Source organism: Daphnia pulicaria, chromosome 3 (assembly GCF_021234035.1).
Source record: "Daphnia pulicaria isolate SC F1-1A chromosome 3, SC_F0-13Bv2, whole genome shotgun sequence".
In the NCBI taxonomy this organism is placed as follows: Eukaryota; Metazoa; Arthropoda; class Branchiopoda; order Diplostraca; family Daphniidae; genus Daphnia; species Daphnia pulicaria.
The window spans coordinates 7,597,609-7,622,582 of record NC_060915.1 but is presented as its reverse complement, the minus strand read 5'-3'; the positions used below and the strand labels follow the sequence as shown (position 1 = coordinate 7,622,582).

The 24,974-nt window shown below is 40.9% G+C and overlaps 5 protein-coding genes across 5 annotated transcripts; 2 read left to right on the top strand and 3 right to left on the bottom strand.

Annotated features, from left to right (window-relative positions):
• The first annotated feature begins 243 nt into the window (after positions 1–243).
• On the top strand, positions 244–7,592 carry LOC124329421 (hypoxia up-regulated protein 1-like). Its single transcript, XM_046788484.1, has 25 exons — positions 244–496; positions 609–748; positions 809–1,074; positions 1,145–1,320; positions 1,383–1,590; positions 1,655–1,880; positions 1,945–2,253; positions 2,321–2,729; positions 2,800–2,971; positions 3,048–3,213; positions 3,291–3,554; positions 3,620–3,727; positions 3,788–3,996; positions 4,259–4,265; positions 4,422–4,540; positions 4,606–4,812; positions 5,141–5,408; positions 5,474–5,902; positions 5,963–6,107; positions 6,180–6,440; positions 6,510–6,654; positions 6,718–6,930; positions 6,989–7,185; positions 7,259–7,350; positions 7,407–7,592. The coding sequence occupies exons 2-25, from the start codon at positions 620–622 to the stop codon at positions 7,452–7,454; spliced, it is 4,773 nt and encodes a 1,590-aa protein (XP_046644440.1). The 5' UTR covers positions 244–496; positions 609–619; the 3' UTR covers positions 7,455–7,592.
• Positions 7,593–7,649: 57 nt separating this feature from the next.
• Positions 7,650–9,836, bottom strand: LOC124328289 (T-box-containing protein TBX6L-like). The gene is made up of 6 exons (XM_046787001.1): positions 9,515–9,836; positions 9,196–9,415; positions 8,855–9,119; positions 8,628–8,774; positions 8,450–8,558; positions 7,650–8,377 (listed from the first exon to the last, which is right to left on the bottom strand). The coding sequence occupies exons 1-6, from the start codon at positions 9,621–9,623 to the stop codon at positions 7,884–7,886; spliced, it is 1,344 nt and encodes a 447-aa protein (XP_046642957.1). The 5' UTR covers positions 9,624–9,836; the 3' UTR covers positions 7,650–7,883.
• An 8,805-nt stretch (positions 9,837–18,641) lies between these two features.
• On the bottom strand, positions 18,642–20,374 carry LOC124329382 (ankyrin repeat and MYND domain-containing protein 2-like). Its single transcript, XM_046788448.1, has 4 exons — positions 20,077–20,374; positions 19,848–20,013; positions 19,638–19,777; positions 18,642–19,551 (listed from the first exon to the last, which is right to left on the bottom strand). The coding sequence occupies exons 1-4, from the start codon at positions 20,257–20,259 to the stop codon at positions 18,895–18,897; spliced, it is 1,146 nt and encodes a 381-aa protein (XP_046644404.1). The 5' UTR covers positions 20,260–20,374; the 3' UTR covers positions 18,642–18,894.
• Positions 20,375–20,570: 196 nt separating this feature from the next.
• LOC124329381 (replication protein A 70 kDa DNA-binding subunit-like) lies at positions 20,571–23,552 on the top strand. The gene is made up of 14 exons (XM_046788447.1): positions 20,571–20,733; positions 20,796–20,846; positions 20,912–21,166; positions 21,237–21,451; positions 21,514–21,676; positions 21,739–21,843; positions 21,911–22,010; positions 22,089–22,201; positions 22,269–22,403; positions 22,464–22,730; positions 22,789–22,872; positions 22,935–23,004; positions 23,081–23,205; positions 23,270–23,552. The coding sequence occupies exons 1-14, from the start codon at positions 20,689–20,691 to the stop codon at positions 23,375–23,377; spliced, it is 1,836 nt and encodes a 611-aa protein (XP_046644403.1). The 5' UTR covers positions 20,571–20,688; the 3' UTR covers positions 23,378–23,552.
• Positions 23,553–23,557: 5 nt separating this feature from the next.
• Positions 23,558–24,689, bottom strand: LOC124329383 (ubiquitin-conjugating enzyme E2 L3). Its single transcript, XM_046788449.1, has 4 exons — positions 24,514–24,689; positions 24,309–24,404; positions 24,109–24,237; positions 23,558–23,986 (listed from the first exon to the last, which is right to left on the bottom strand). Exons 1-4 carry the CDS (start codon positions 24,538–24,540, stop codon positions 23,774–23,776), a joined length of 465 nt encoding a protein of 154 aa, XP_046644405.1. The 5' UTR covers positions 24,541–24,689; the 3' UTR covers positions 23,558–23,773.
• Positions 24,690–24,974: the final 285 nt, after the last annotated feature.

Genomic DNA, 24,974 nt, shown 5'->3' with positions numbered 1-24,974 from the left:
AGTTTTTAACACGGTTACCACTGGGTTACCAGCCGATTTGTACACGCCGGCCAATCAGAATAATCCACGACCGAGGCGCACTAGTCGACCAATCGACACACCTTCCAGGCTTCCATATATCTAGTTTGAGAGAACATTTCCCTTTAAGAAGTCTTGACGTCCCGTTAAACATAATACGTAAGCATTATTGCATAGAAATCCAGCAGCAAATATATAGTGGCCTTTAGTCTTATTGCACGCTAGCTTTAAGTTAGAACTTGGAGTTGGGACTATAAAGGCACATCTCGACTTGCGCACCTTCAATCACCATTTGACACGTGGCAACGTTGATATCATTCAGCAGTGTAGTGTCATCTCATTGTCGCCGGTAGAGTAAAAACTAAAAACTGTTTAACTTGTCGGTCTAAAGAATAATGCAAGACTTTATATAATTTTTTGTGAGCCTGTTTCTGTATCTGTCTTTCAAATCTCAAATTAAAAATTTTATTATTTAACTGTAAGTTTATAAGTTAAGTACTTTTTCTACGTCAGGTTTAAGTTGTAATAGTGCGAATGCTCGCTTTGCTCTCATGAATCTGAAATTAACTTTATGTTCTTTATTTGCGCAGATTAATAAAAAATGGCACGGCTACAAGTGCTCTGTTTAAGTCTACTTGCAGTATGTGCAACATTCTGGAATCCAGTGCAAGGAGTAGCAGTAATGAGCGTGGACTTTGGTAGTGAATGGATGAAAATTGGAATTGTTTCAGTATGACATGATGAAATAACTTTTATTGTAGTTTAAATGCTAAACATTTCCCTTTTATAGCCAGGAGTGCCCATGGAAATAGTTCTTAACAAGGAGTCCAAAAGGAAAACTCCTGTTGCCATTGCATTCCGCAATGATGAGCGTACAATTGGAGAAGATGCTTACACCATTGGAGTAAAGTTCCCTTCTAACATGTATTTCTATCTTCTGGAACTTTTGGGGAAATCAATTGATAACCCACTGGTGCAACTTTACCAAAAGAGATTCCCCTACTATACAATTGTTGAAGATCCTGAAAGAAAGACATTGCTCTTTGAGCATGATAGGTTGGTTTTTTAAGAGTAATTTATTGGTACCAGTAGTGTTCATTTTCTTTATTTTTCTTTCATTCTTAAGTGAAACAAAATTCAGTCCAGAAGAACTTGTGGCCATGATATTAACCAAAGCAAAGGAATATGCAGAAAGCTTTGCACTTCAACAAGTTACTGAATGTGTAATAACTGTCCCTGCATTTTTCAACCAAGCAGAACGTAGAGCAATGTTGAAAGCAGCAGAACTTGCTGGAATTAAAGGTGTGCAAAAAAATTTATTTTAGAGAGTTTAGCATCTTAGTTTAAAACTTTTTTGCCTGTAGTGCTACAACTTATGAACAGTAATACTGCCGCGGCATTGGATTACGGCATTTTCCGCCGTAAGGATTTCAATGAAACTGCCCAAAACATCCTCTTCTACGATATGGGTGCTTCAAGTACTGTTGCTACAGTAGCTAGTTACCAGGTTGTAAAGATCAAGGAAAGGGGATACGCAGAGTACCATCCACAAGTTAGCGTATCTGGTCTTAGGTATGTTAAAAATGTTATTATTTGATTCGAGTTCCACTCTTATTTTATTTAATGTTTTTTGTAGCTATGATCGAACACTCGGTGGTTTGGAAATTCAGATCCGGTTGCGCGATTATCTCGGCAAAGCCTTTAACGACATGAAGAAAACTAAAAATGACGTGTTCAAAAATCCAAGGGCAATGGCTAAACTTTTCAAAGAAGCCGGGCGAGTGAAAAATGTGTTGAGTGCCAATGTTGACCATTTCGCCCAAGTGGAAAACTTGATCGATGAACAAGACTTCCGTTATCAGGTATATAGTTTTACCATCTTAGATTACGCCGTATTACATTTCTTAAATTTGGAATGTTGAACAGGTGACGCGCGAACAGCTCGAAAATCTTTGCTCCGATCTGTTTGAAAGAGTTACACAGCCCATCGAGCGTGCGTTGGCTGCATCTAAGCTGACCCTGGACGATATAGGTCACATTATCATTGTTGGCGCTGGTACTCGTATGCCTAAAGTACAAGAGGTTCTTACTGCTTTTACCAAGAGGGAACTCGGAAAGAATTTAAATGCGGACGAGGCTCCCGCTTTGGGTGCCGTTTACCGAGCGGCCGATCTCAGCACTGGTTTCCAGGTCAAAAAATTCATGACAAAAGATGCTGTTGTATTTCCCATCGAGGTAAGAAGTAATTGTATTTTTTTAAAACGCGCTAATATGCTAAAAACAAAACGTTAAAAAATATTAGGTGGATTTTGAACGTGAACTAGATTCCGGAGACGATGGCAAAAAAGTTGTGAAAATCGTGCGTAGGACTCTATTTCCAGCAATGAACCCTTATCCACAGAAAAAAGTTCTGACGTTCAATAAACACAACGAAGACTTCGTTTTCTACGTGAATTATGGAAACATGTCGTCTTTACCAGAGTCGGAAGTGGCTGTTTTAGGATCATCAAATTTGACCAAAGTAGAACTAAGTGGTATCGCAAGTGGCTTGACTAAGCACCAAGATGATGGAGCCGAATTCAAAGGCATCAAAGCCCACTTTTCTATTGATGACAGCGGACTGCTTAGTCTTGGTAGTGTGGAGAGTACTTTCGAAAAAATTCATCCCGTTGTTGCTGATGATTCAGCTGAAGCTGCAAATAGCACTCAAGGTATTAGAGTTATTATTAAACTCACATTTGTCCAATTATGATATCATATATCGGCAAATATGATTTTAAGGTGAAGGATTCAATAGTACAGATAGCTCGAATGTTACAGAGAAAAATAGCACGGCCACCAAACAAGAAAAGAAACCCAAAATCGAGACCCTTAAAGAAGAAATCAGCAAACAAGAATCAATTCTAGATCTTCCAGATCTAACTGGTGCCGCTCTCACTGTGGCTCAAAAGCGGTAAGTAAAAACACATTAACAATTGAAAATGGTACGATAAACAGTTTCTATAAAATATGATTTTGTATACGTACAGAATTGACGCTTTGAACGAAAAGGATCGTGCTCGCAAAGAAAAGGAAATTGCGCAGAATAATCTCGAGACGTTCATCCTAGATATCCAGGATAAATTGAGCCAAGATGAATTTCAATCACTAACAACTGAAGACGACCGCACGAAAATTTTGGAAAAATGCTCTGAAGTAAGATTCTTTATTACCATATAAGAGCGTGTAATTAAAATAACAATTTTTTTTCTATTGACCCACAAATAATTCAGACTTCAGAGTGGCTTTATGACGAAGGAAGCGATGTTGATGCCAAGGAATATCAGAAAAAGCTGCAAGTATTGAAGGACCTTACGGGGGCAATGTTTGAGAGGCATCGCGAACACCGAGATAGACCTGAGGTTATCGCTGCGTTCAAAAACGCTATGAACTTCTCGACTCATTTTTTGAGCAAGTTAAGAAATGCTACTCCTGATGAAAAGTACTTGGATGATGATGATCTTGACGGTTTAGAAACATTACTCGAAGATAACCAAGTACGACATTAAATTTTCTGTTATAGCCTTCTCTTTTTACCATTGTTTTACATTTTCCATGACAGTCTTGGTTAGACAAGAAAATGCTAGCGCAAAAGGAAACACCCTTGTACGAAGCCCCCGTTCTCACTCTCAAAGCCATCGCCGAAAAAATGGGTGTCATGGATAAAGAGGTCATATATATTTATTTTTCAGTCGCCAACGAATGATTGCTGAATATTTAATACTTGTAGGTGAAAATGCTTGTGAACAAAGCCAAGAATGCACGCACAAAACGTCTGAAAGAGTTGGCGGAAAAGTTGAAAGAGTTTGATAAAAAGGCCAATGAAACAACTGAGGAAACAAAAGAAGAAACTGCTGAAAAGAAAGAAAAAGAAGCGGAAGATAAAAAAGAAAAAACTGAACAATCATCTGACTCTTTAGATGATGATCATGTTGAACTGTAACATTTTTGTCAACGTTAGGTTTTTTGTTTTCAAACAAAATTTGTATCATCTTTTCTTTTTGAAGAGCGATCTTTTCTTTCTAAATCAATCCTTTTCTAGCGAGTAACTTGTGGGTACATTCCTTTTTGTTATTTGTATGCATGCACGTGTCTCTCTTACGTCGTTTTTACCCGCTGGGAAAGGATGTGAATAGGTAAAATACACTTGACTTTAAACAAATGGTAATTTTTTTATAGAAATCCATTATAGAATTTAAAGAATTAAGGTTCTTCAATTAAGGTTCTTCATTTTCAATACATACGCTTTACGCTCAGACACTCTTTATACCCATGGTCCTGCTAGGCTGCTATGGTTAAATTTGTGAATTTTGAAATGAGCGCTTGCCTGACGTTAGACAGAAAATGCTGTTTAGCCGTTTTAGCAGACGAGAGACGATCGGCATCAACATTTATTCGCTGTAAAGTTTTTTCTGGTCTTGAGCAGTGCAAATGTTTTTAAAAAGATTTTATCCGACTTGCTAGAATTACTTCGTTTGGCTAAGTACAATCATTTCAAGAATCATTACTCCTAGTATCATTTATTGAACGAGTTTCCTTTGATAAAAGAATCCGTCACAACGCCATGGCTGTTCCTCGACGTGGAGTACTCCGACACAAACAACTAGCTGAGGCAGAAGCAAAAGATAAATTTGAAGATTTGTTGGTGTTTGGTTACGCCTGCAAATTGTTTCGTGACGACGAGCGAGCATCGGAAATCGATCAAGGGAAACTTCTGATTCCATGGATGGGCGATGACACAATCAAGATTGATAGGTGAGCAGTGCTCAGACATTTTATTTTCCCCTCCTGCTCCCATGATCATGATAGGATTTTGGTCTCTGATGCTTCTTTGAAAATTATTTATCCAAACTAATGTGTCAGACTCTACTCCAACAGGACAACTTATTGGGTGCGCTTAGATTCAAAGACAAATTTTCTGAGCTGAATTGTTGCCCAACATCTGCAGCACAAATTTTGGATTACTTGAACAATGAAGGTTTGGATCGAATTGTGTTGTTTTTCCTCAATGTGTGCTGACTGCTGCTTATCATGTGGTATCGAGTTCTTGGTTAACTTGTGTTTTATTTCCTTCAAATTTCAGGTATGACGCGCGAGGCACATTATTCGACCTGAAACCACATGAAGCACCCCAGGGCGGCCACGATCGCACCGAAGGGCTCACGTCCGAAGAAAGACGCATTGAAAAACTATGTGACGAAGAACGCTACTTCGCTCTTTACAAAGATGAAGCGGAAGAAGCTGTCATCAAAGAAGAGGAAATCAAGAGGCTTAACCAGGATCTGAGTGAAGTCACATCAGAGGAAGTCTCTTATCATCAGGTCCCCTTTAGCTACACCAGTTCAACAGAGGTGGGACCACCATTTTCTTCACTTGAAATCAATTCAGTAATTCATGTTTGATAACATTTGGACAGGTCAGTGACTTGAACTCAAAAGAAGTCCCTCTTCAATCAGCACTTGGTGAATTGGGAGACGCAGTTTACGTACCTCCTCCTATACTTGACGTACCACCGGACATCATAGTGCCACCGACTCAAAAGTTAGCGAGGATTATTGAGAAAACGGCAAACTTTATTTCTTCTCAAGGGACTCAAATGGAAATCATTGTCAAGGCCAAACAAGCCAACAACCCCATGTTTCAGTTTCTACATTTTGACACTGCCTTGCACCCATTTTACCGTCACGTACTCGCAGCCATACGTAACGGAAACTATGTCATTCCTACTGAAGATCCAGTCGAAAATGACGACAGAGGAGAATCCGCAAAGAGCAACGGACATGTGAATGAATCCGACAGCGAAGGCGATAATTATTTGCACCCTCTTTTACAATCCAAAATTTCGGTTAGAAAGACGCGATTTAAACTTGTTGAACTTAGGGTAATCATATTTCCAACTTCGCAGGATCCGGTCGTTTCACCGACATTAGAATCAAATGATGATGCGCAGCCTTTACAGCTGTCTCCAGATGTTCGTTTACTAATTGATAAAACTGCAAGTTACATGTCGCGGATTGGACGCCATTTGGAATCGGTTGTTCAAAGCAAAGGTATACCTTCTATTTTTATTATTATTTGAATTTCATTTTTCTTGATTGGTTTTTTGTTTGTCGTGAAAAAAGGCGACCCTCGTTTTAGTTTCCTCAGTACCGAACATGCATTTCACAGCTATTACAAGGAGAAACTATTACTCTACACCGATATGCAGCAAGAGCTACAAGCCAAGCAGTCAGAATCCTCGAATCATTCCGTGGAAAGCAAAAGGGAGACGAGAGAAGAAAGCCCTGCAGAACGTTTGGTTGTTGATCCCGAGCTGATGAAGACGGAACGTCGGAAAAAGGCGGCGTTATTTCTTGACCAAATGAGAAGGGATAAAGTTGCTGGTATTGTTCGACTTGAGTGTGAACTGCTACAGAAACTATAGCGTGTGTTGTTTTCTTAATTTCCCAAAGGGAGAGAGGCAATAGAAGAGACGGAAACAGCAGAGATTGCATCTACAAGTAGTTCAACAAAGAAAAGCAAATCTGGCAGCCCTGACGATGCAGATGTAGAAATTATTGGTGCTATTTCTGGAGAAACGAGAGAAAGATCACGGAGGTTAGTTATCCTGATTTAATCGTTTCTATGTTGTTTTGCATAAACTAACTGGAATCTTCCTAGTTTATCCACTACTCGTTCCATGTCTCGTTCCCCATCTGAAAGACGACGGCGAGCGATCCGTCGCCGTAGTCGAAGTCGCAGCCCACAGTCCAGCAGAACTAGATACCGCAGCGTGAGTCGAACCAGACGAAGTAGAAGTCGTAGTCGTAACAGACCCATCCACAGAAGCCCATCACCACGACGTCCACACAAAAAGCACCGTAGTCGCGACAGGTATTTGACAAGGATTTTGTCTTTCATTTGTGTCGATTTTTATTCTCGTTATCTACAGGCATCGAAAGGAAAAGAGGAAACGGCGTAGTCGTGATCGATTACGTAAAAGTAAACGTCGCCATCGATCTCGAAGTCGATCGGGAAGCGACAGGTTTAGCCGGAGTCGAAGTAAAAGTCCACGGAACAAGAGTCGATCACCTTCACGTGAATCACGCGTATCACCCATCACTTCCGCTGTTCGTAAACTCGCAGCAGGTAAAGAAAAAAATAATAAGTGGCAAACAATGAAAGTGCGTTCGTATTTTTAATTGAATCTGTTTACATTTAGAAGCTGCAGCTTCCAAGAGTTGTTCGGAAACTTCAAGTCCATTGCCTTCGCAATTAATGACAATTCAGCCAGCTTTTGCGAAAATTGCCGAGGTTAGAAAACCAAACGATTTAGCTTACAATTCTTATTTATCTTATCGATTTTACAGGGTATCCGAGCCAAGGTTATTGCAATGATTGAAGGCGATAAGAAATAGATGCTGCTGTCCTCTAAATGAGAAGTAGGCGACGTTTTATCGATTCTCCCGTTACATCGAAATAAATAAATTAATAATTTTTTTTTGTTTCCACCGAAGCCGTTTCGACTTACTTAATGAATAAATGAATTCAATTTGCTGGATTTGTATTTATTTATTTTTTTTAAGTTTTGTGTGTGTAATAATCAATTAATTTTAAAAGAGTGAGAAATGAAAAAAAAAAATCACTTTTTCATTGTGCTAATAGAATATGGGATATTTGCGACACTTTTGTTTTGTGTTTGTTTGATTATTCAACGTGAAAATAATACAATTATATCAACAGGGAGTGCGGAGCGAAGGCACGTGATGCGGCATACCCCTTTTGACTAGAGGGAATACACGAAAGAAAATAAAAAAGGGACAACGAAGAAAATAAGGCGAGAATTTTCAAAACAGTTTGTTCGCATTAGGATTTCCAGTGAGTGAGGTCGAGCCAGGGCTTCCCATCATCAAGTGATGAGGGCCATTCTGGAACATGGAAGAAAAGTGCATCATAGGAATCAAAGGCAAGTGGTGAGGCCATCCGGTCAGCCTCGGAGCAAACACAGAAGAATAAGGACTGAGATGGTGGTGATGCTGATTAGCCATCCACGGATGGATGGCTGGATGAAGATGGTGAAAGGATGACGGCTGATGATGTTGCATTTCAGGTCGGAAAATGATGGGTGCCGGGCTGGTTGTTTCTCCCACTAGGCGAGCGATTGAAAAGTTGGTGGGTGAACCTTTGATGGGCGATGACGACGAAACTGTCAACGAAGGTGGCGGAGTTACAGGATCCTGGAGGACTCCGGGCGCTGTTGGTGGATTGCATTCGTCGTCGGTGATGTTGAGTGATGAATGAGAGCTTGAAGCGCTGCTCGGTCGAGATTTTTTACGGTTTTCTAAACGAATCAAAACACGAGTTTAATACAACGGGTTCCGTTTGAAATTGAGCAGGTGAATCAATGACTTACCAGGTGAACTGTCTCTCAACTGTCGCTTTTTCACTCGAAGCTGGCCGTTTTCACGGAATCCCTTGGCGAACGGGTTATTATCGATTTTCAGTTGCGTCATTCGATCGTTCTAGAAATCCAATAGAATAATCGTTATTGATACGTTCGTAATTGAATGTTGCCGACATTTAGAACTTACAGCGTAGGCGGTGACGGCGATAAAACTGCAGACGTTGAAAGCCGCGGTGTTGATGGTCGTAGGCATTCCCCAATGGAGGCTTGCGTAATCGGAAGCTGCGATGACGTGGATTCGTGGAACGTACTTGTGCATCGAGGTGAGAACCAACTGTATAGGATAACAATTAAAGATGTCCATTAAAACCCGAGTCGCAATTAATGTGTGACGAAAATGATCGATTAACTTACGTGGCCTTGCTGATCCATAGTGTTGTTGGTCAATTTGACTTTTTGGAATGAGATTTCGTGTTTCATCCACTGAGCTCCGGTGGCAGGACTGTCCGGGTGGGTGTAAATCCTCGACGGCCATTGTGGTTCTGCCTTGCCGGAACGAAGCCATCCGGCGTTGAAACGGAACCGAGAATCGTCAGCCAGGACCAAATCCAACAGGACAAAATATTTCGTGTTGGGATCCAATCCGCTCAAGTTGACTTTCAAAGTCGGAAACATCCGTCTGATTATTTTCAAAGGAATCAAAAGTTGAATTAGAGAAACAAATTCGTCCGGTTGATGGAATCAAGATCACGCACCTTCCCAACTTTGTGATGATCATTTCCGTTCCGATCTGGTGGAATTGTTGCCACAATTCGGCGTTTTCCAATTCAATTTTGATGTTGGGATCGGATTTGACGGAAGCGGCGGCTGCCAAATGGCGATGGGCCATCATCGCAGCTGCCGACGCACTGTGATGAGCTGCCGCCGACGGAGGAAGTTGATACGGTGATCCAGCGCTACCAATCGGAGGCAATTCTATTGTTTCGAAAGGGAGAAAGAGAAAAACGGAGAGTTGAACGAACGAACCCACCAACAATTTCTTCTTCACTACCCAAATGCTAAACGAAAACATACCGTAAGGTCTCCGTTCATTTGGGAATCGATTTCCGGCCGCATGGATTGCCAATTGCTGAAGCTCATCTTCTCGACTCACGGCCGACGATGCCATTTTAGCCGCATCCATGATTTTATGGCTTTGTACTTTGTTGGGTTCTAAACTCACAATCAACTGTGCACACACACAAACACAAGCACACAACACTCTGTTAAGTGTCTTGGAGTGGACACACTGATAATGGGCCAGCAAAAAGTTGTTTTTCTTATTTTTCAAATAGTGAAGACGCACACACGACGCGACCGCACTGGACTGAGATACTTGAACGACTGATGCTGAAGAGTGAAGACGACCCGATAGATATCATGTTTTATTTCCCAGTTGCTTTTTCGCAAGTCCGTACGAGTGGAGACGGATCGTCGCGCTGGCTCCGGAATTGTGTGCTGGCTATAGCCCTTGGGTGGGCTGCCAAAGAGAGAGAGAGAGACCCTGGTTCGCCATTGGTCGCCTCCCCAATTTCGGGCCTTCCTCTTCTCTTTTCTTATTCATTCCATCCATTTTCCGAACCCCCCAATCCGCTTTTTATTATCTCTCGGCCATTCAAGTCTTGATGCCTTGATCCCTCCTCCTCCTTCATTCGGTCGTCGTCTCTGCGTTCAATTCTTTTCTTTCAATCTTTTATCTAATTATCACCATCTGCTGCTGCCTTTCCACATAGAGAGAGAGAGAGATTGCCACTATCCATCTTTCTTTCCGTGTGCCATTTTTGAAAAATAAAAAATACTATAGACATGTATGGGATGTGTAGTACTTTCAATGTCGCAGGCCTCTTTTGTCCACCCACTTATTTACCCCATTTTCTTTATATGCACAGCCAAACTGCTGATCCAGCCATGGATACGTCTGGCATGTGTATCTGAGTGCAGCCGCCAGCCTCAACCCGCTTTTGCTTTAGATGCGCGCGATAAACCGCATCCACCTATCCATTTGCTTTAATTAACCTATAGTTTGTTTGTGTTTTTGTTTTGTTTTTTTTTGTCGATTCGCATATCGAGTGTCAATTGCCTGGTAAATGGCGAGGGTTTTATTTCTCTAAAGTGAAACGAGAACATGCGAGTTGTTCCTTTTCTTTTTAAAAAAAAAGAAGAAGAGAAACAAAAAATAAAAGTCCGATGGGAACCGATCGGCTGGCGCCATGTCCACCAGCTTGTTTCTTCTTATATAGCTTCTTCTTCTTCTCCTACCTTGTTGAAAATGAGAGATAATCCACTCAGTCACGCTTCAAGGTTTACCGCAAAATTGGCCAGGGTTTTTCAATTGAAAATTTAAAAAAAAAACAAGATGATGTAGCCAGAAAAGAGAGACACAATCTCGAAATGATAAGAGAGAGAAAGAGACGGAACCCCGAAATCATCATCCATCCCACCGCTTTCACGCGACAATCGACGATGACGGACCGCGGTTGAGCCTACAGGCGTGTCTTGTTTCCAGCCCCTCGACACAACGGCGACATAACCAATGTGGGGGGTTGACGACACAACGGAATGGATGGAATCATTTGCCTGTGGGCGGCAATCATCAAATAATGACACGGAACCGTATACAGACAAAAGTCCCCCTCTCCAAAATTATATGGACGATGTGTACAGAAAAATTTTCCTTTTTTCTTCTTAAGGTTTTTATAGTATGCGTATACATACACCAATCATCTTTGAAATGATATCAGAGTTGTAAGAAAAAATGGCTCGACTGCTGTCGTATAACACAACAAAAGAAGTATATACTATATGTACGGCGGCCGCTGTATATGTGTGAGTGAGTGATAACGTTGGCGCGACTGGGTCATCACTCCGGCTCGGAATTTCAAGCGAAAAATAAAAGGGAACCATCAGAGAGAGAGAGAGAGAGAGAGAGAAAAGATGAAGGGGAGGTTTTTTCTTTTTTTTCTTTCAAAAACCTTGCTGGTGGATTTGTGGGGGTTTGTTTCTGGTCAACAGCGATAACGAGCATGATCTTTTTGTTTCACTAGAAATCCGACTGAGAGAGAGGGGGTCAACTTTTGACAGGCATTTTTCGAACGTTTAGCGCGACGAGAGTCGCACCACCATTCTCTTTTCTTTTTTTCTTAAAACAAAAAAGGAAAGAAAAGGTTGGAAGAAAAATATATTTATTTTAAGGGGCGATGGAATTGTTTCCCCGTCTGGAATTCCGGTTGGCTCGCTCCCTCCATAAGAAAAAGGAAAAAAATTGTAAACCTCGCGGGGCTTGTGCGCTGATGCTGCAGTTATACATACAGTGGACTGAGAGCTGCTGCTGGTGGGGGGGTCATCCACATATATAAGATTCATATGCATCTCTCTCTCTCTCTTTCCTCTGGTATATTTCATTTTTGCCAGTTAAACACTACGGAAAGGTAATGGGAAAATAACCACACACACAAGAACCCCAAAAGAGATAGAGGGCTTTGGAATTTGTTCTTCCACCTTATTATATTCTTATAGATACGGCACATTTCCAATGAGGGGGGGGGGAACCTTTTTTCTTCTTCTGTGAGAGGGGTTGGTCCTATTCATCTTCTTCTTATATGAGCCTTGTATAAATAGAGAGAGAAGGGGGTTGAACACACATCACATAGCACACACACACACACACGGGGGTTATCTCTTTTTGTCCTACTACTACTACTACTATACGCTACAACACTCGTCTCTGGATGACCACCAAAGCAGCCAGCCAGCGGGTAATTAGACGATTTGGGGGCCTAGAAATTATAAAGCAATCCGCAATGGCCATTCGGATTTGTTGTTTGTGTGTTGTGTTTATTTGTTCGCCTGGCTCCGCAGAGAGCAAAAGATAATATGGGGAATAAAAAACAGCCCACACATAGAGCTGGGCAGCAGCTCAAATGGTCACCAAAAATTCTCTATGTGTTTTTCTCGAGCCTTGTTTGAATAGTCCCATATCTTCTCTGACACATAGACATTATACGTAGTATGTATACGGAATTTACCTGGGCACTAACAAGTGCGGGGAGGGGTCTCCCCCATCAGAGTCATGCTTTTAATAACGATAATTAGCCTATAGGAGAGAGAGACCTTATTTTTTTTTGTGTGTTTCTAGATATACTTTCGAGCCACTTTGCACAAGGATTTTGCTGTGGGAGTTGTCGACAATAAAGGCGGAGGGTTGGACTGATGGCGAGAGAGAGTCTGGCTCCACATTGTTATTATACGCATAGACACGAGAGAAAAACGAGCTATGACTTTACATGTCTATAAAGATCGTTTGGTTTGATGTCGAGACGTTCGAGAAAAAGAAAAAAGAGTTTGTGTGGTCCTGTTTTTTCTGTACTGAGCTGCTAGCTGCTGCAAGGCTTTTTTGTGTTTGGTAGATATTGATGTCCTCTCATCATTTTCTCGTGTCATGTTTCCAAACCGTTCAACATGGCGCACTATACGTTCACTGTGTTTTGCATCTGGCCCGCACAACCCAAAAAACTTTGTTGTACGAAAGATATCGGGTCTCCTTGGAGAGCCCAGTAGACCTCCCCGTTGACGACTCTCTCTCTCTCTCCCTTATTTAACATCTTTTTAATAACCGTAAAAATTGACTTTCAGAGTTGTCTCCCCAGCCAGCAGCTTGTCCTTTCATGGGGGGTTCTCTCTCTCTCTTATGTTCACACGTATGCCATCGTCGTCGTGACAGATTCAAAAATATGTTCTTTTGTTTTTCTTCGTGTCGTTTCCATCGCGCTTCCAGCTGTTTGGAACACAAAGTCGTCAAATGGAATCATCACGATGATCCTATTTGAAGCGCAAAAGATTTCATTTTGCGCTGAAAATTAAAACAAAAAACAAATTGAGGGCAGTTGTTTTTAAATGAGTTAAAATAAAGAAGCCTTGTTATGTTTGCCGAGGCTAATTTACACATGGAAATGTGCGATAAGATACGATACGAGAAAACGGCTTCCAGCGTTAAGTGATTTGAGGTTAGGCGTCTAATCTCTCGCTCCGATTTTCTTCCAGCAGGAAGAGTTTTGACAGTCGTCGTCAACCCAATCTGTTGACACACAGTCATGAAGGGCCATTTCCACCGTCTCTCACGACGCTCTAAACAACGGTAGAAATTTCGAGTTTCAACTCGGAAAGAAATCAGATTATAATCGCAGATGGGTTAGACGATTATATTTCGGGGAACTGCGTGTGTGTCGCGGGGCGGCAGCCGGTGGCGATATCCGGTGCGCATTTAACACAAACAATTCAGAGATTAGCTGCATTTTGTTGTTGCTGTTGCGTCGCCAGAAGATGAAGAGAGCCATCAATCTGTCGAGACAATTATAGACGTCGACTGCTCCTGCACCAAGTCTATAACCTATACCGGCTGAAATTGTTTGTTTGATGAGTGAGCAGCAGCAGCTTGTCAAACATCAGCAGTCGGCCCATTTTGATGGTCTTTAGCCAATCCTCTACAACACACATAGACTCTCTGTGTATACACACACACTACATAGACGTCCGTGTGTGTGTGTGTGTAGACAACTATGGTATACAGCCGAGAGTTTTCCACAGAGAAAAAGCTGCAGGGTGGGCGGCGGCTTTTCTCATTTAGTGGCGGCGGATGAGAGAGAGATAGAGGATAAAGTGCCTTTGATGTTGTATATATACGTGTAACTCGAGACGAGTTCATATCCCGACTCTTCTCTAGTATCTCCGACTTTTGCTACATTTTCTACACACACACACACACACAAATAGACACGGAACCTTTTTTAGAAAAAAGAGCGGCTCCCGTTTCCGCAACGCGGCCCGTGCCCACCTGCGCTTGTCCCGGGGAAAAATGTTTTCCCCTCTGTCAAGTCTTTTTTTATCTTCTTAATCTGTTTTTCTTTAGAATCAAATTGTAAATATATTGACTCCCGGTCGGACGCGCGGTCAAACAAGAGAATTGTTTTTCTCTCTCGTTATTTCAAACAGCGCGCGGCCTTTTGCCTATACGTGTCTGTGTGTGCACAGTCGTTAACTGACAACTCGAAACGGTCCAACCAGCAACGGCCCAGTAAAATTTACGAGAGTGAATCGGTCAGAAATATAATCAAAGTTGAGACAGACTTGACCTATAACATAAAATCGAAAAACCCGTTTTTTATTTTTTTATTTTTGACCCCTTGAGCAAATAGAAAAATTCATCCACGTGTTTGTTTTGTGTGGTTTGTTTGAAATTGAAATGAATAAGTGAATAATAATCGGGCCCATAAATCGTTGGAAAAGGGGGTGAAGGGGGGAAAAAGCAAACACCCCTGACGTTTTGGAAAGGCGAAATTGAATAGAAAACCAAACATATCCCGCTGAGTGTGTTATAACCCCACAAACATCACAAGAAAATAAGGGAAAAAAAAGGTATTTCAAATATTGGTTTTTTGAATCCCACGGTTTTTTCCCTTTTTTTCTTCTCCCCCTGCCTGAAACAGAGAAATGGAAAACCACCCTTCGAATAGAAAAATCAATACAAATCAAAGAAAATGCATAATACATGATGGAGGATCCGCAGGCCTGGAGGCATTAGCATTTGTAATGAAGATGTCACTGGGATTGAAAGTGCCTGTAATACGTAAAAAGGGTTTCCCAGCAGCCCCCAAGAAATTTAAAGGCAGAAAATCATTTTTTTTTCTTCTTCCGACTGGGCCCGTGTGTGCCCACAATGGAAGAGAGTAGGCAATATAGATAGGGTCCAAAGGGGGTAGACTAGTATAATAAAATGAAGAAAAGAAAACAATCCTTGTTGTCGCCAGGAAAAGTGGCGACTTGTCAGTTGTGTGTGTATTTTATATGGATGTATATCCTACCACTAGTCCGGAGAGGACTCAAGGTATATACTATAAGGTAGTTAAGGGAACAAAAAACCCCCGGTAGGAATAGGGCTTTAAAGTGAAAAGACAGCGGGGGGCTCGTATAGACATAGTAGACTTATATATTGTATATATGCTCATGTATATATAGGAAGAAGGCAAAAACAACACGGAGAGAGAGAGAGAGAGAAAAGGGTCTCAACTGCGAGGGTTAAGGTTCCACCATCCATTTTCATCGACTCTGATGGGTTTTACTTGGGTCCCTTGCAGTCAGACAGACAGAAAAAAAGTGTCAGATTCCCCAGTTTACATAGCGGAGCCAATCATGTTGACTTAAAGAGGTCTGTGTGGGAGGAACACCAATTCGATAAGAAGAAGAAGAAGTGTAGGGAGAGAGAGAAAAAATCAGTTGACACAAGCTATGCATAGGGAAATGCTGTGTGTGTATAAGAGAGACGCGCCGACATAGGCGCCGGTCCGGTCTGCACCAGGATCTTTCCTCCGGCCCTTTGAGTCGCGCTCGAAAAACGGTCAATTGCGCCGCGCGCGATCGTCGGCCGAAAAAAAAGGAGGGGGGCGCCATTCCGGCGCCGGAGTTTTCGGCGGAATTTTTTTTTTTTTCCTTTTTCCTTTCTCTGTGTGTGTCGTCTCCGCGTCACCCTCCTCAGTCCCTCTGGTCGGTTTCTTATATTTTTTGACAATGTCCAAAAAAGACACAACAGGGAGAAAAACGGCCGCAGCAGCAGGACAGCGCGCGGTTTTCCGTTTTTTGGTGACAAACAAACAATCAACCACCACCTCCGCTTCTTCTTTCTAGATTCCATATCCAGCTGAACTAACAGAACTTCTTCTTATTCTCTCGTCCAACAAAAAAAAAAAAACCAAAGGAATTGACGATTCGCTTATTATATCATTTATACCGCAACCGAATAGAGTAGGAGGAGGATTCGGTTACATGAAAATGACAAGGCTATTGTGTACGCCCGTGTGTGTGGATTGGTCCCGCCGGGCGGTCGGCCGGGCGGTGATATAATAATAATGAGAGAGACTTGGCGCGACAGCCGCAAAAATTCGAATCTCACAGCGGTATAATATAACGAACGTGTCACCTGCTGTCGCTTGGCTCTAATCAATCATCGTTATGCATGTGTATACGTTGGACGACGACGATATCTCTCTGGTTGTCAACCCAAAAAAAAGAAATAAATAAGAACTCGGATATTCCGATTGAATTGTGTGAGAATATGCGACTCGCAAAGAAAAATGTACGAGGCCATTTCAACATTCTTGGGTCATCTTTATTAGAGACGAGGGTATAGCTCGGAGAGCAGTTCACGTATTACAATGCGGATGGATTTGAAGTCTGTGAATGGCGACGGACTGGGATATCTATGGAAGAAGAAGAAGAAGAAGAAGAAAAAAAGGTTTTTCTTCTTTATTTCCATGTGGCGGCAGCTTCATGTCGAGAAGGGCGGTTCTGCACTTTGACTGATTAGACTCCGAGTTTTGTGGATTTTCACAGTTCTCCTTTCTCTCGAGTGTACGGTGCGTGTGTCTTCTATGTACATGTTGATGGTTTTCTCTTGAAACAAAAGAGAAACCCTAGAAGAAGAAGAAACACACAGCCAAAGAAAATGTCTATCTCCTCCTGGAAGAAGAAGAAGAGGAGAAAAACACATAAAGGGTCGCGCGGCCGCCGCCACCGCCTCCTCCCCCGCGTTGGCTCCGGCGACTCCGCGGGTGCTCTCCGTGTGTGTGTGCACGACCTCTCATCCCTATGTCTACTACTAGGCAAATATTAGGGTTAGGCCCCTTGGTCTTTTTTTTTTTAAAACAAGACTCGCACTCTGTACATAGTTTTGAAGGGCACACACAACACGTACCAAGAAGAAGAAGAAGAAGAAGAAAAGGCCCTTTTGTCTCTCCCCCCCCCAACCGCGACCGACCCCTCCTTCGTCTAGCTGTTCATCTCTCTCCCACAGCAGAGGGGCCCCTTAATGGGCAGACCCCTCTGATAGACCCCCAATATAAGGTGGCAATGGCTTAATGAGTTTGGCGCCGACTAGACTCTCTTCCATGTCCAGCCGCATGCAGTTATAAGATCGAGAAAAGAGACACCCTTCTCGTTCCATCTCCTTTTGTTTGACAAATCAAGTCGTGCGGATAAGTCGGACCCTTATATTCCTTCTACGGTCGTATGTGCTCCTTCAACTACAAGTCCGGCTTCCGAGTACATAGAGAGAAAACTGGATGGATGGATGGATGGATGTCGCCGTTTCTTGATCATTTGACCGAGAGATCCAGACCGAGATAACCCGCCGCCACTTTCCCAGTGATACTGCACAGCAACTAATAACCAAAATGTGCAGAAGAAGAAGAAGGTCAAAAGCAGCTCATTGCTGTCGATACGGATCGGGGAGAAAAAAACCCACTTGTACTAGTATATGCGCACCAGCAGCAATTCACTGTGCACCTTATAATGATCTTTATAATGAAGGGCAGTATAACTGGTGTCTACGTTATATTATCAGGACGGTCGATCTCTCGGCTTCAAAACTTCATTTGAGTTCACTTCCGTGTCAATTTCGTCTACAGACTTGACGGTTGTATATCCCCTCTCCGCTATATAGTTTGCCCTATCTCGTTGGTTTTTTCAACAAAAATGAAGGCTTAAATAGTGTATCACCAGCGCTATATACATGTAAAAGCATTTGGTGGCATATAGCAGTCACATATCTATTTAGATCGTCGTCGCCACACATGTTTAAAAGAGGGCAAATAACCCCTGGACAGAGGCATTGAAGCTTATCCGAATGAAAGAAAAGTGACACATGTGTGTGTGTGTGTTTTCTTCTGGATCGGTGCCGCCGCTTCCGTCATCAACTGTACACGTCCAACCAACTGGCTCTCGAGCTCCACTTTTTTCGGGCATTTTTTGAAACCGATTCGCGCAAAACCAACGACACTTAATTCGGGGAAATAAAAACCTGCTGCTAGTTTTATCTTTTGGTTGGTTTTATCAAAAAGAGATTACATTCATTGCAGGGCTCATTTATTGTCTTCTTTAAACTATACGATAAATTCTTACAACAAGTTTTCAATTATCATTCGTCGATTAAAAACCAGTAATTGGTTTCGCCTAATTTGTATTTCCTTGTTTTAAGGTGAGAGGCAAATATTTCTTAGTGAAGGGTAGACATTTGAAGATTTAGTGTAGCAATATGTGGATGTGGAGGGCCACAAGAGAACAATGTCCATCTAGTGGCTGGTTTTTTAGTCTAAGAAAAGAAATACACCAGAAATGAGGCATGAAAAGGTTTGTATTTGTGTTGGATGAATGCGACGATAACATGGGGGCCATTCAAAGCAGATTTTTCGCCATATAAAAACAATGGGACCGCACGTAAATGACTGGACCGTAATCAACTGAATAGGTTAGCTAAATATGGAAACAAACAGGGGTCCGCTGTAGACAATTGTAGATTAAAAAGGAAACGTACGGGGTGAGCATACATCGAATTCGATCATGCAAAAACCCCCACATAATCAAAATTTCTATTTGCTGGTTTCCGGATCGGCAGCCTTCGCCTCGGAGTCTTGAGATTTAATTTCCAAATTTTTAAATTGCTTGGCCAACTTGTCGCACTCCTTTTTGTGGATAGACCAGTGCAACTTTTGACAATCGCGGTTGCAATATTGCACAGATTTGCATATGGAACATTTGCTGGCTACCTTCTCTTGGCCGCAAGTGGCACAGGCGTCGTCATCTTGAAATCCACGCTGACCGTTGATGCAGGAAGTGAGAAGATTGAGAGCTAGTGGAGTCTCCTCTTTTGTCTTGGACAGATTGACCAGCAACTGGCGGAAGATGGTCGTCTCCTTGAAAGGGAAAGTGCGGATCGACTCGCGGATGAAGTTGTCCATAAACTCGGGAAAACCATCGGATTGACGTTGCTTCAAAAATGCTTTAACATATTGATTTAATAACTCCAAAACGGTTTTGTCGGGGTGCTGCTGCTGCTCTTTGGCCATTCTTTCGACTAGGAAACGCAAATAGTGGTATTTAAGTGCGAGGATCTCGTTGACTTCTTGGCTGCGCTTCATCTGATTTTCGCTAAGTATCTCCAAGACGTTTTTCACTTTTGTGAGGTTATCGTAAAGCAAAGGAAGTTTTTGAATAGTCAACAAAAGGTGAACTGGATGCAGATTGACCTGATAAATCAAACAAAACAAAAAGTTCAAGTGCTTTTCCGTGGCAGAATGAGAAATGAAGTGATGTGTCTATTCAAGTGCACAACCTGCATCACAAATTTGTGCAAAGCTGGTGCAGCAGCTGGTGGAAATTTTGGCTCAGTTTGATCGTTAGGAGCTACAGTGTATTGCTCTATTTCTGAGCGTGGAATGAAATTGTTGATGATGGAAACAACTGTGTGATTCCCTGTTTTGCCAAAATAATTCATTTTAGTTTTGGATATGATTTGTACAAACATTATAATTGACTAGCCTACCTACAAATGCAGCCATTTGAGCTGCAGTTCTGCCTACTGAGTTAACCACATCAGGTTTACAACCACACTGAAGTAATTGTTGACAAATATCCAAATTTCCAGACAGAGCTGCAAAATGAAGGGAAGTATACTTGTGTTCATGATGACCTCCATTGGCATCAGCTCCCTTAAAAGAATAAAAAGTCAATCAAATTAACAACATTGATACATTGAACATAGTTAGACTTACCAGGTCAAGGAGCAACTGGCAAATATCTTTTTTCCCTTTAAAAGCGGCATGTTGCAGTAATGTCATTCCATGCTCATCCTCATCGTCAATTTCAACGTCACGGGATTTTATAAGTTCTTGCAAACCACTAGTATCATTGTTGTTAATCTTTTTAATAGCATTACTAAAGTTTTCCGAAATCATTTTTCGAGATTCTTTGGCAATTAACTCGTTTTTTAAGGAAATCAAATAATTCAGTCACAAATTTTCATATAACAATATAATTTCCGTTGTCGTCTGCAACTGTTGCTATAACAACCGGACATTTCGAAAAACAAAAAATCCAACAACGCCAAAAATGCGAATAAAAACGAAAACTTATTTTTGCTTTGTACGAACCTTTATTTCAGAAAAAAAACTTTTTCATTATTTTTCTGTTTTATATTTTTAGTGGTCTTCATTGAATTAAAAAGTTTCTTAAACATTCAACGCTGCACCTTCAGCCTTGGTTTCGTTTGTATCATTGTTGTTTTCCCGCCATCGTACTTCGTCGTCTTGTCCGTAAAAACTGGTAAAACCTCTAGCACGTTGACTGAACGAAATAATCCCCGTTAAAAAAGGTTCCGTTGAAAAATGAACAGAAGAAATCACCCAGCACTAACCAGCGGCGCAATTCCTGTAATATCAATCATAATTTCGAATTTTTGAGTAAAACTATAAATTTCTTTATTTCGACATAGTCCATCATTGGGAATGGCCTGCACAATGAAACTCCAATTCTACAAGTTTTGGTAAGCAACGAGCAAGATTTTTTCTTCATTTGCACCATTTTTACATTTTCTATCTCATACAATAGGGTTACAAAAATCTTCAGGGAGATAATAATGACCGTTACAGAATTCTCATCTCTGATGGAAAGTATTCCTATGCATATGGAATGTTGGCAACACAACTAAATCATCTGATTGTGGATGGTCAGCTTGAGAACTTTACCATCATCAGAGTAAAAAAGTTTGTTGTTAACAAAGTTGCTACAAAGGCAACTGCAGGCAAGGACCAAAAGAAAATTATCATTCTTTTGGATGTTGAGCCGATTGTGCCTGGAAGCGAAGTATGTTCACTTTACTTAGTTTCGAACTACAAATAAGGACATCTCTCCATTTGGAAAAATTCTTGTTTAGGTTGGAGAAAAAATAGGAAACCCTCAGACTCTTAATGATGTTGGAGAAGTTACTGAAGAGGCAGCAGCAAAGCCTGCACCTTTAGGAAATGTAAACAATTACAATATGGGATCAAAGTCTGCACCACCTAACAACACTGGTGGATATGGACAGCCAACAGAGAAGTCTGACATTATTACCCATCCCATTGTAAGCCTTACACCCTACCAAAACAAGTATGTTTGTTGAGAAATTTCCGTACAAGAAACATTGAATCATTAACTTTGCTTGTTTGTAGGTGGACCGTAAAAGTGAGAATTATTAATAAGTCCGATATCCGTACGTGGAGCAATTCTCGAGGTGAAGGAAAGCTTTTCTCGATTGACATGATGGATGAGACTGGTGAAATCCGTGCCACTGCATTCAATGCCGAGTGTGACAAGTTTTACCACATGATTGAGGTATATTTAATTCAAAACCAGTGTTTGAAGTCATTTATTTACATTGTTATTTTTCGTTGTAGATCGGCAAGATCTTTTACATTTCACAAGCACAACTGAAGGCAGCAAACAAACAGTACAGCAGTATGAGGAACGATTATGAAATGTCTTTCAACCAAAATACTACAGTATGAATGTTTTTCAATCTTAAATCGTATTAGGCTCAATTTTTTTTTTCTTTTACTTATTTTTTAGGTAATTCCTTGCCACGATGATACATCAGATATCCCATCAATCACCTTCAACTTTGTTCCCATTGATCAGCTACCTAGCCTGGACAAGGACAGTGTTATTGGTAAGTTGTCTAGGTGCATTAACATTACAATTCTTCTATTTGAATGGTGCCTATGATATGACCGATTGACCGTTTCAGATGTCATTGGTGTGGTTAAGTCAGCAAATGACGTCCGCGTTATCGTTTCCAAAACGACAAATAAAGAATTGAGGATGCGAGAAGTTCAGATGGTGGACAGTACCAACACAGTGGTATGACTGCGTTCTTCGTTTAATTGTCGAACCCAGTTAATTAATCATTCTTGTCTTCAAACATCAGGTTAATTTGACTTTATGGGGAAAAATGGGGGAGGAATTTGACGCCAGCTCCCAGCCTGTTGTAGCATTAAAAGGAGTCAAACTTTCTGATTTTGGAGGTCGTTCTCTAGGAACAGTCTCGTCTACCGTCGTGCAGGTAAAATCAAATGTAAGACTTTCTATTTCTCTGCTATTCTACAGCGCATATTTTTAATAGATTAATCCTGACATGAATGAAGCTCACAAACTAAGAGGGTGGTACGATAACGGTGGCTCATCATCGGTCGTTTCTAGCATTTCGGCGAGTCGTGGCACTGGCAGTGGTGGTAGTGGTGGGTCGTATAAGACTTTCGCTGAAGCAAAATTCGAAAACCTGGGAAGTAAAGATAAACCAGAATACTACAGTGTAAAGGCTATGGTTGCTATGATCAACAAAGAAAGAGCGTTGTACATGGCTTGTCCCAGTGATGAATGCAACAAAAAGGTAAACATAAATATAAAATAAAACAACTCATTTTTGACAATATTTGCGTTTCCGGCAGGTCATCGATCAAAACAATGGCCTCTATCGATGTGAGAAATGCCAGCGCGAATTCCAGGAATTCAAATGGCGCATGATGCTTTCGGTATGACAAAGATATTTTATGAAATCTATTTCTCTCAAAACAGCACTCGAAATTTGTTATAGGTCAATATCGCGGATGCCACGGACCAGCAATGGGTAACCTGCTTCCAAGAAACCGCTGAAACTCTTCTTGGTAATTTTGTTTTCGAACTCGTGTTACGTTTAACATATAATATTTATTTATTTGATTATTTGATTATAAATTATAGGGAAATCCGCAGACGAGGTCGGTAGATTGAAGGATTCGGATAATAACGAGTTTCAGAAAATTTTCGAAGAAGCTACTTTTAAGTGGTATATCTTCCGCCTGAGAGTGAAAATGGAGACGTACAATGTAAGTCTATGAGCATTATGAATTACGATCTTGTTATCTGTTGACGCTTTGACCTTTTCTTTAGGATGAAAGCCGCCTCAAAACAAATGTCTATGAAGTGAAGGAAATCAACTATAAAGAGCACAACGAGCGATTGATCCGAGAAATGAAAGAAATGGCTGCATCAGAATGAATGAATTTTCCCTTGCTCCTTATCTATTAAACTTATAAAAACCTTCATTTTCGGATTATACAGGAACAATTCTCTAATTCCTGTTCTTGTGAATCAAATCGAGATCCCGGAAAAACCGTGTGTGTAATAAAAAGCAACGCAATAAAATGAATTGCGAAATAAACTTGGATATTACTAAGATAATTTTTCAGACAACTGCAAATGTATTATTTTTCGCAGCTCATGTGCAATGAAATATTTCAACCATCAAGAGAGGCAAAGATAGAAATGAAAATAAATGAAGATCACAGTGCAGCTCTCACTGCTCTACAATGAAGTGAAGAGGGAAAGAGGGGGACCAGTTCAAAATTTTAACTCTGCCTCTTCTCAAGTGTTTACAATGAAAACAGAAAACATTTAATCACTTGGTCTCTTCTCACTGTTTTTTTTTGTAAACTCTTCTGCATTCTTCATGAATTTCTTTTTGTCTTTGGAATACTCTTCAGCAAGATCAGCCCTAAGTGGATGTTCAGGCTCTGGATCATTAACCAAGGCAACCAGCGCTTGTATCACTTGATCAGTTTTGGTGGCAGGCTTCCAGTTTTCAGCACTTATTATGGGCAAACAGACCTGAAATAAATAAACACACAATAATAAGTATGGCAACAATACCAATAGGCAATTTTTTTTAAGACCTAACAGAAATTGCCAGACAAATAAGATATTTACAAGGTTAACATCAACATTTTTACCTGTCCCTTTTCATCAATATTTGGATGATAGATTTTTGTCTTGAACGCAATTTTTGGTGGTTTGAATGGATACTCAGCAGGAAAGTTAATTTCAATCCGAAAAGCTCCTTTATTGTAGGGAGCATTTTCCTATGAAAAATATATGATGGCTTGTAACCAAGGTAATTCAATCAATATTCATCTAAAATATTCAGACTCACAGGAACAATAAGTCCATGCCAAGTCAAAATGTTTTGTTCATCAACTTGAATGTCGCGAAAAGATTTCAACCCAGACTTCTTGATGTCTTCCAATTCCTTTAACCACACAGAGAATACATTAAATGTTTATACAGATGAATTATTATCACTAAAGATTATGAGTTATGAATTTGTGATGCAATATAGATAATAACTTTCAACTCACCTTGTGAAGTCTTCTAGTTGCCGCCATTTCAATTTAATCAATCAATCAATTGCTGTAAATATTACTCTACTTAGCGATTTATTGAAATTATTTACTACTAATATCTGAAGTTACTTCCACAAAAGAGCTGCTGCTGTGAACGGCTGCTTGCCTGCTTGCAAACTTGTGTTGGCATCGTAGATTTTAAGGCCAGACACAAAGCACGTAAGTTAAAGTACCGCATACAGAGCCATCTTAAGTGGAAAAATGTTTCCTGAAATAAAATTTTTTCAAAATTGGAATAATAACCAAACTAAAGCGCACGCGCGTAATATACTAATATTTTGCTGTGCACAGTTCAGACTTCAGAGTAAGGTAAAAAAAATCTTGTCTTTCTGTCATTTTAATAAAGAGCCGTAATAACAACATCAAATAAGGAGATAAAAATGCGAAAAATTAATCTTTTGGCAAAAATTCGGAAG

Excerpts from the sequence above, each read along its gene's own strand:
- LOC124329421 (XM_046788484.1), top strand. The coding sequence starts at position 620 with ATGGCACGGCTACAAGTGCTCTGTTTAAGTCTACTTGCAGTATGTGCA. Across the intron at positions 3,555-3,619 it reads CATTACTCGAAGATAACCAA|TCTTGGTTAGACAAGAAAAT; the intron begins GTACGACATTAA and ends TTTCCATGACAG. Across the intron at positions 6,655-6,717 it reads ACGAGAGAAAGATCACGGAG|TTTATCCACTACTCGTTCCA; the intron begins GTTAGTTATCCT and ends GAATCTTCCTAG.
- LOC124328289 (XM_046787001.1), bottom strand. The coding sequence starts at position 9,623 with ATGGATGCGGCTAAAATGGCATCGTCGGCCGTGAGTCGAGAAGATGAG. Across the intron at positions 9,416-9,514 it reads AAATGAACGGAGACCTTACG|AATTGCCTCCGATTGGTAGC; the intron begins GTATGTTTTCGT and ends TCGAAACAATAG. Across the intron at positions 8,775-8,854 it reads CTATGGATCAGCAAGGCCAC|TTGGTTCTCACCTCGATGCA; the intron begins GTAAGTTAATCG and ends TATCCTATACAG.
- LOC124329382 (XM_046788448.1), bottom strand. The coding sequence starts at position 20,259 with ATGATTTCGGAAAACTTTAGTAATGCTATTAAAAAGATTAACAACAAT. Across the intron at positions 19,778-19,847 it reads TCAAATGGCTGCATTTGTAG|GGAATCACACAGTTGTTTCC; the intron begins GTAGGCTAGTCA and ends TTGGCAAAACAG. Across the intron at positions 19,552-19,637 it reads TGCACAAATTTGTGATGCAG|GTCAATCTGCATCCAGTTCA; the intron begins GTTGTGCACTTG and ends TTGATTTATCAG.
- LOC124329381 (XM_046788447.1), top strand. The coding sequence starts at position 20,689 with ATGAACAGAAGAAATCACCCAGCACTAACCAGCGGCGCAATTCCT. Across the intron at positions 20,847-20,911 it reads CTCCAATTCTACAAGTTTTG|GGTTACAAAAATCTTCAGGG; the intron begins GTAAGCAACGAG and ends CTCATACAATAG. Across the intron at positions 22,873-22,934 it reads AATGGCGCATGATGCTTTCG|GTCAATATCGCGGATGCCAC; the intron begins GTATGACAAAGA and ends AATTTGTTATAG.
- LOC124329383 (XM_046788449.1), bottom strand. The coding sequence starts at position 24,540 with ATGGCGGCAACTAGAAGACTTCACAAG. Across the intron at positions 24,238-24,308 it reads GGCATGGACTTATTGTTCCT|GAAAATGCTCCCTACAATAA; the intron begins GTGAGTCTGAAT and ends TATTTTTCATAG. Across the intron at positions 23,987-24,108 it reads ATATTGATGAAAAGGGACAG|GTCTGTTTGCCCATAATAAG; the intron begins GTAAAAATGTTG and ends TATTTATTTCAG.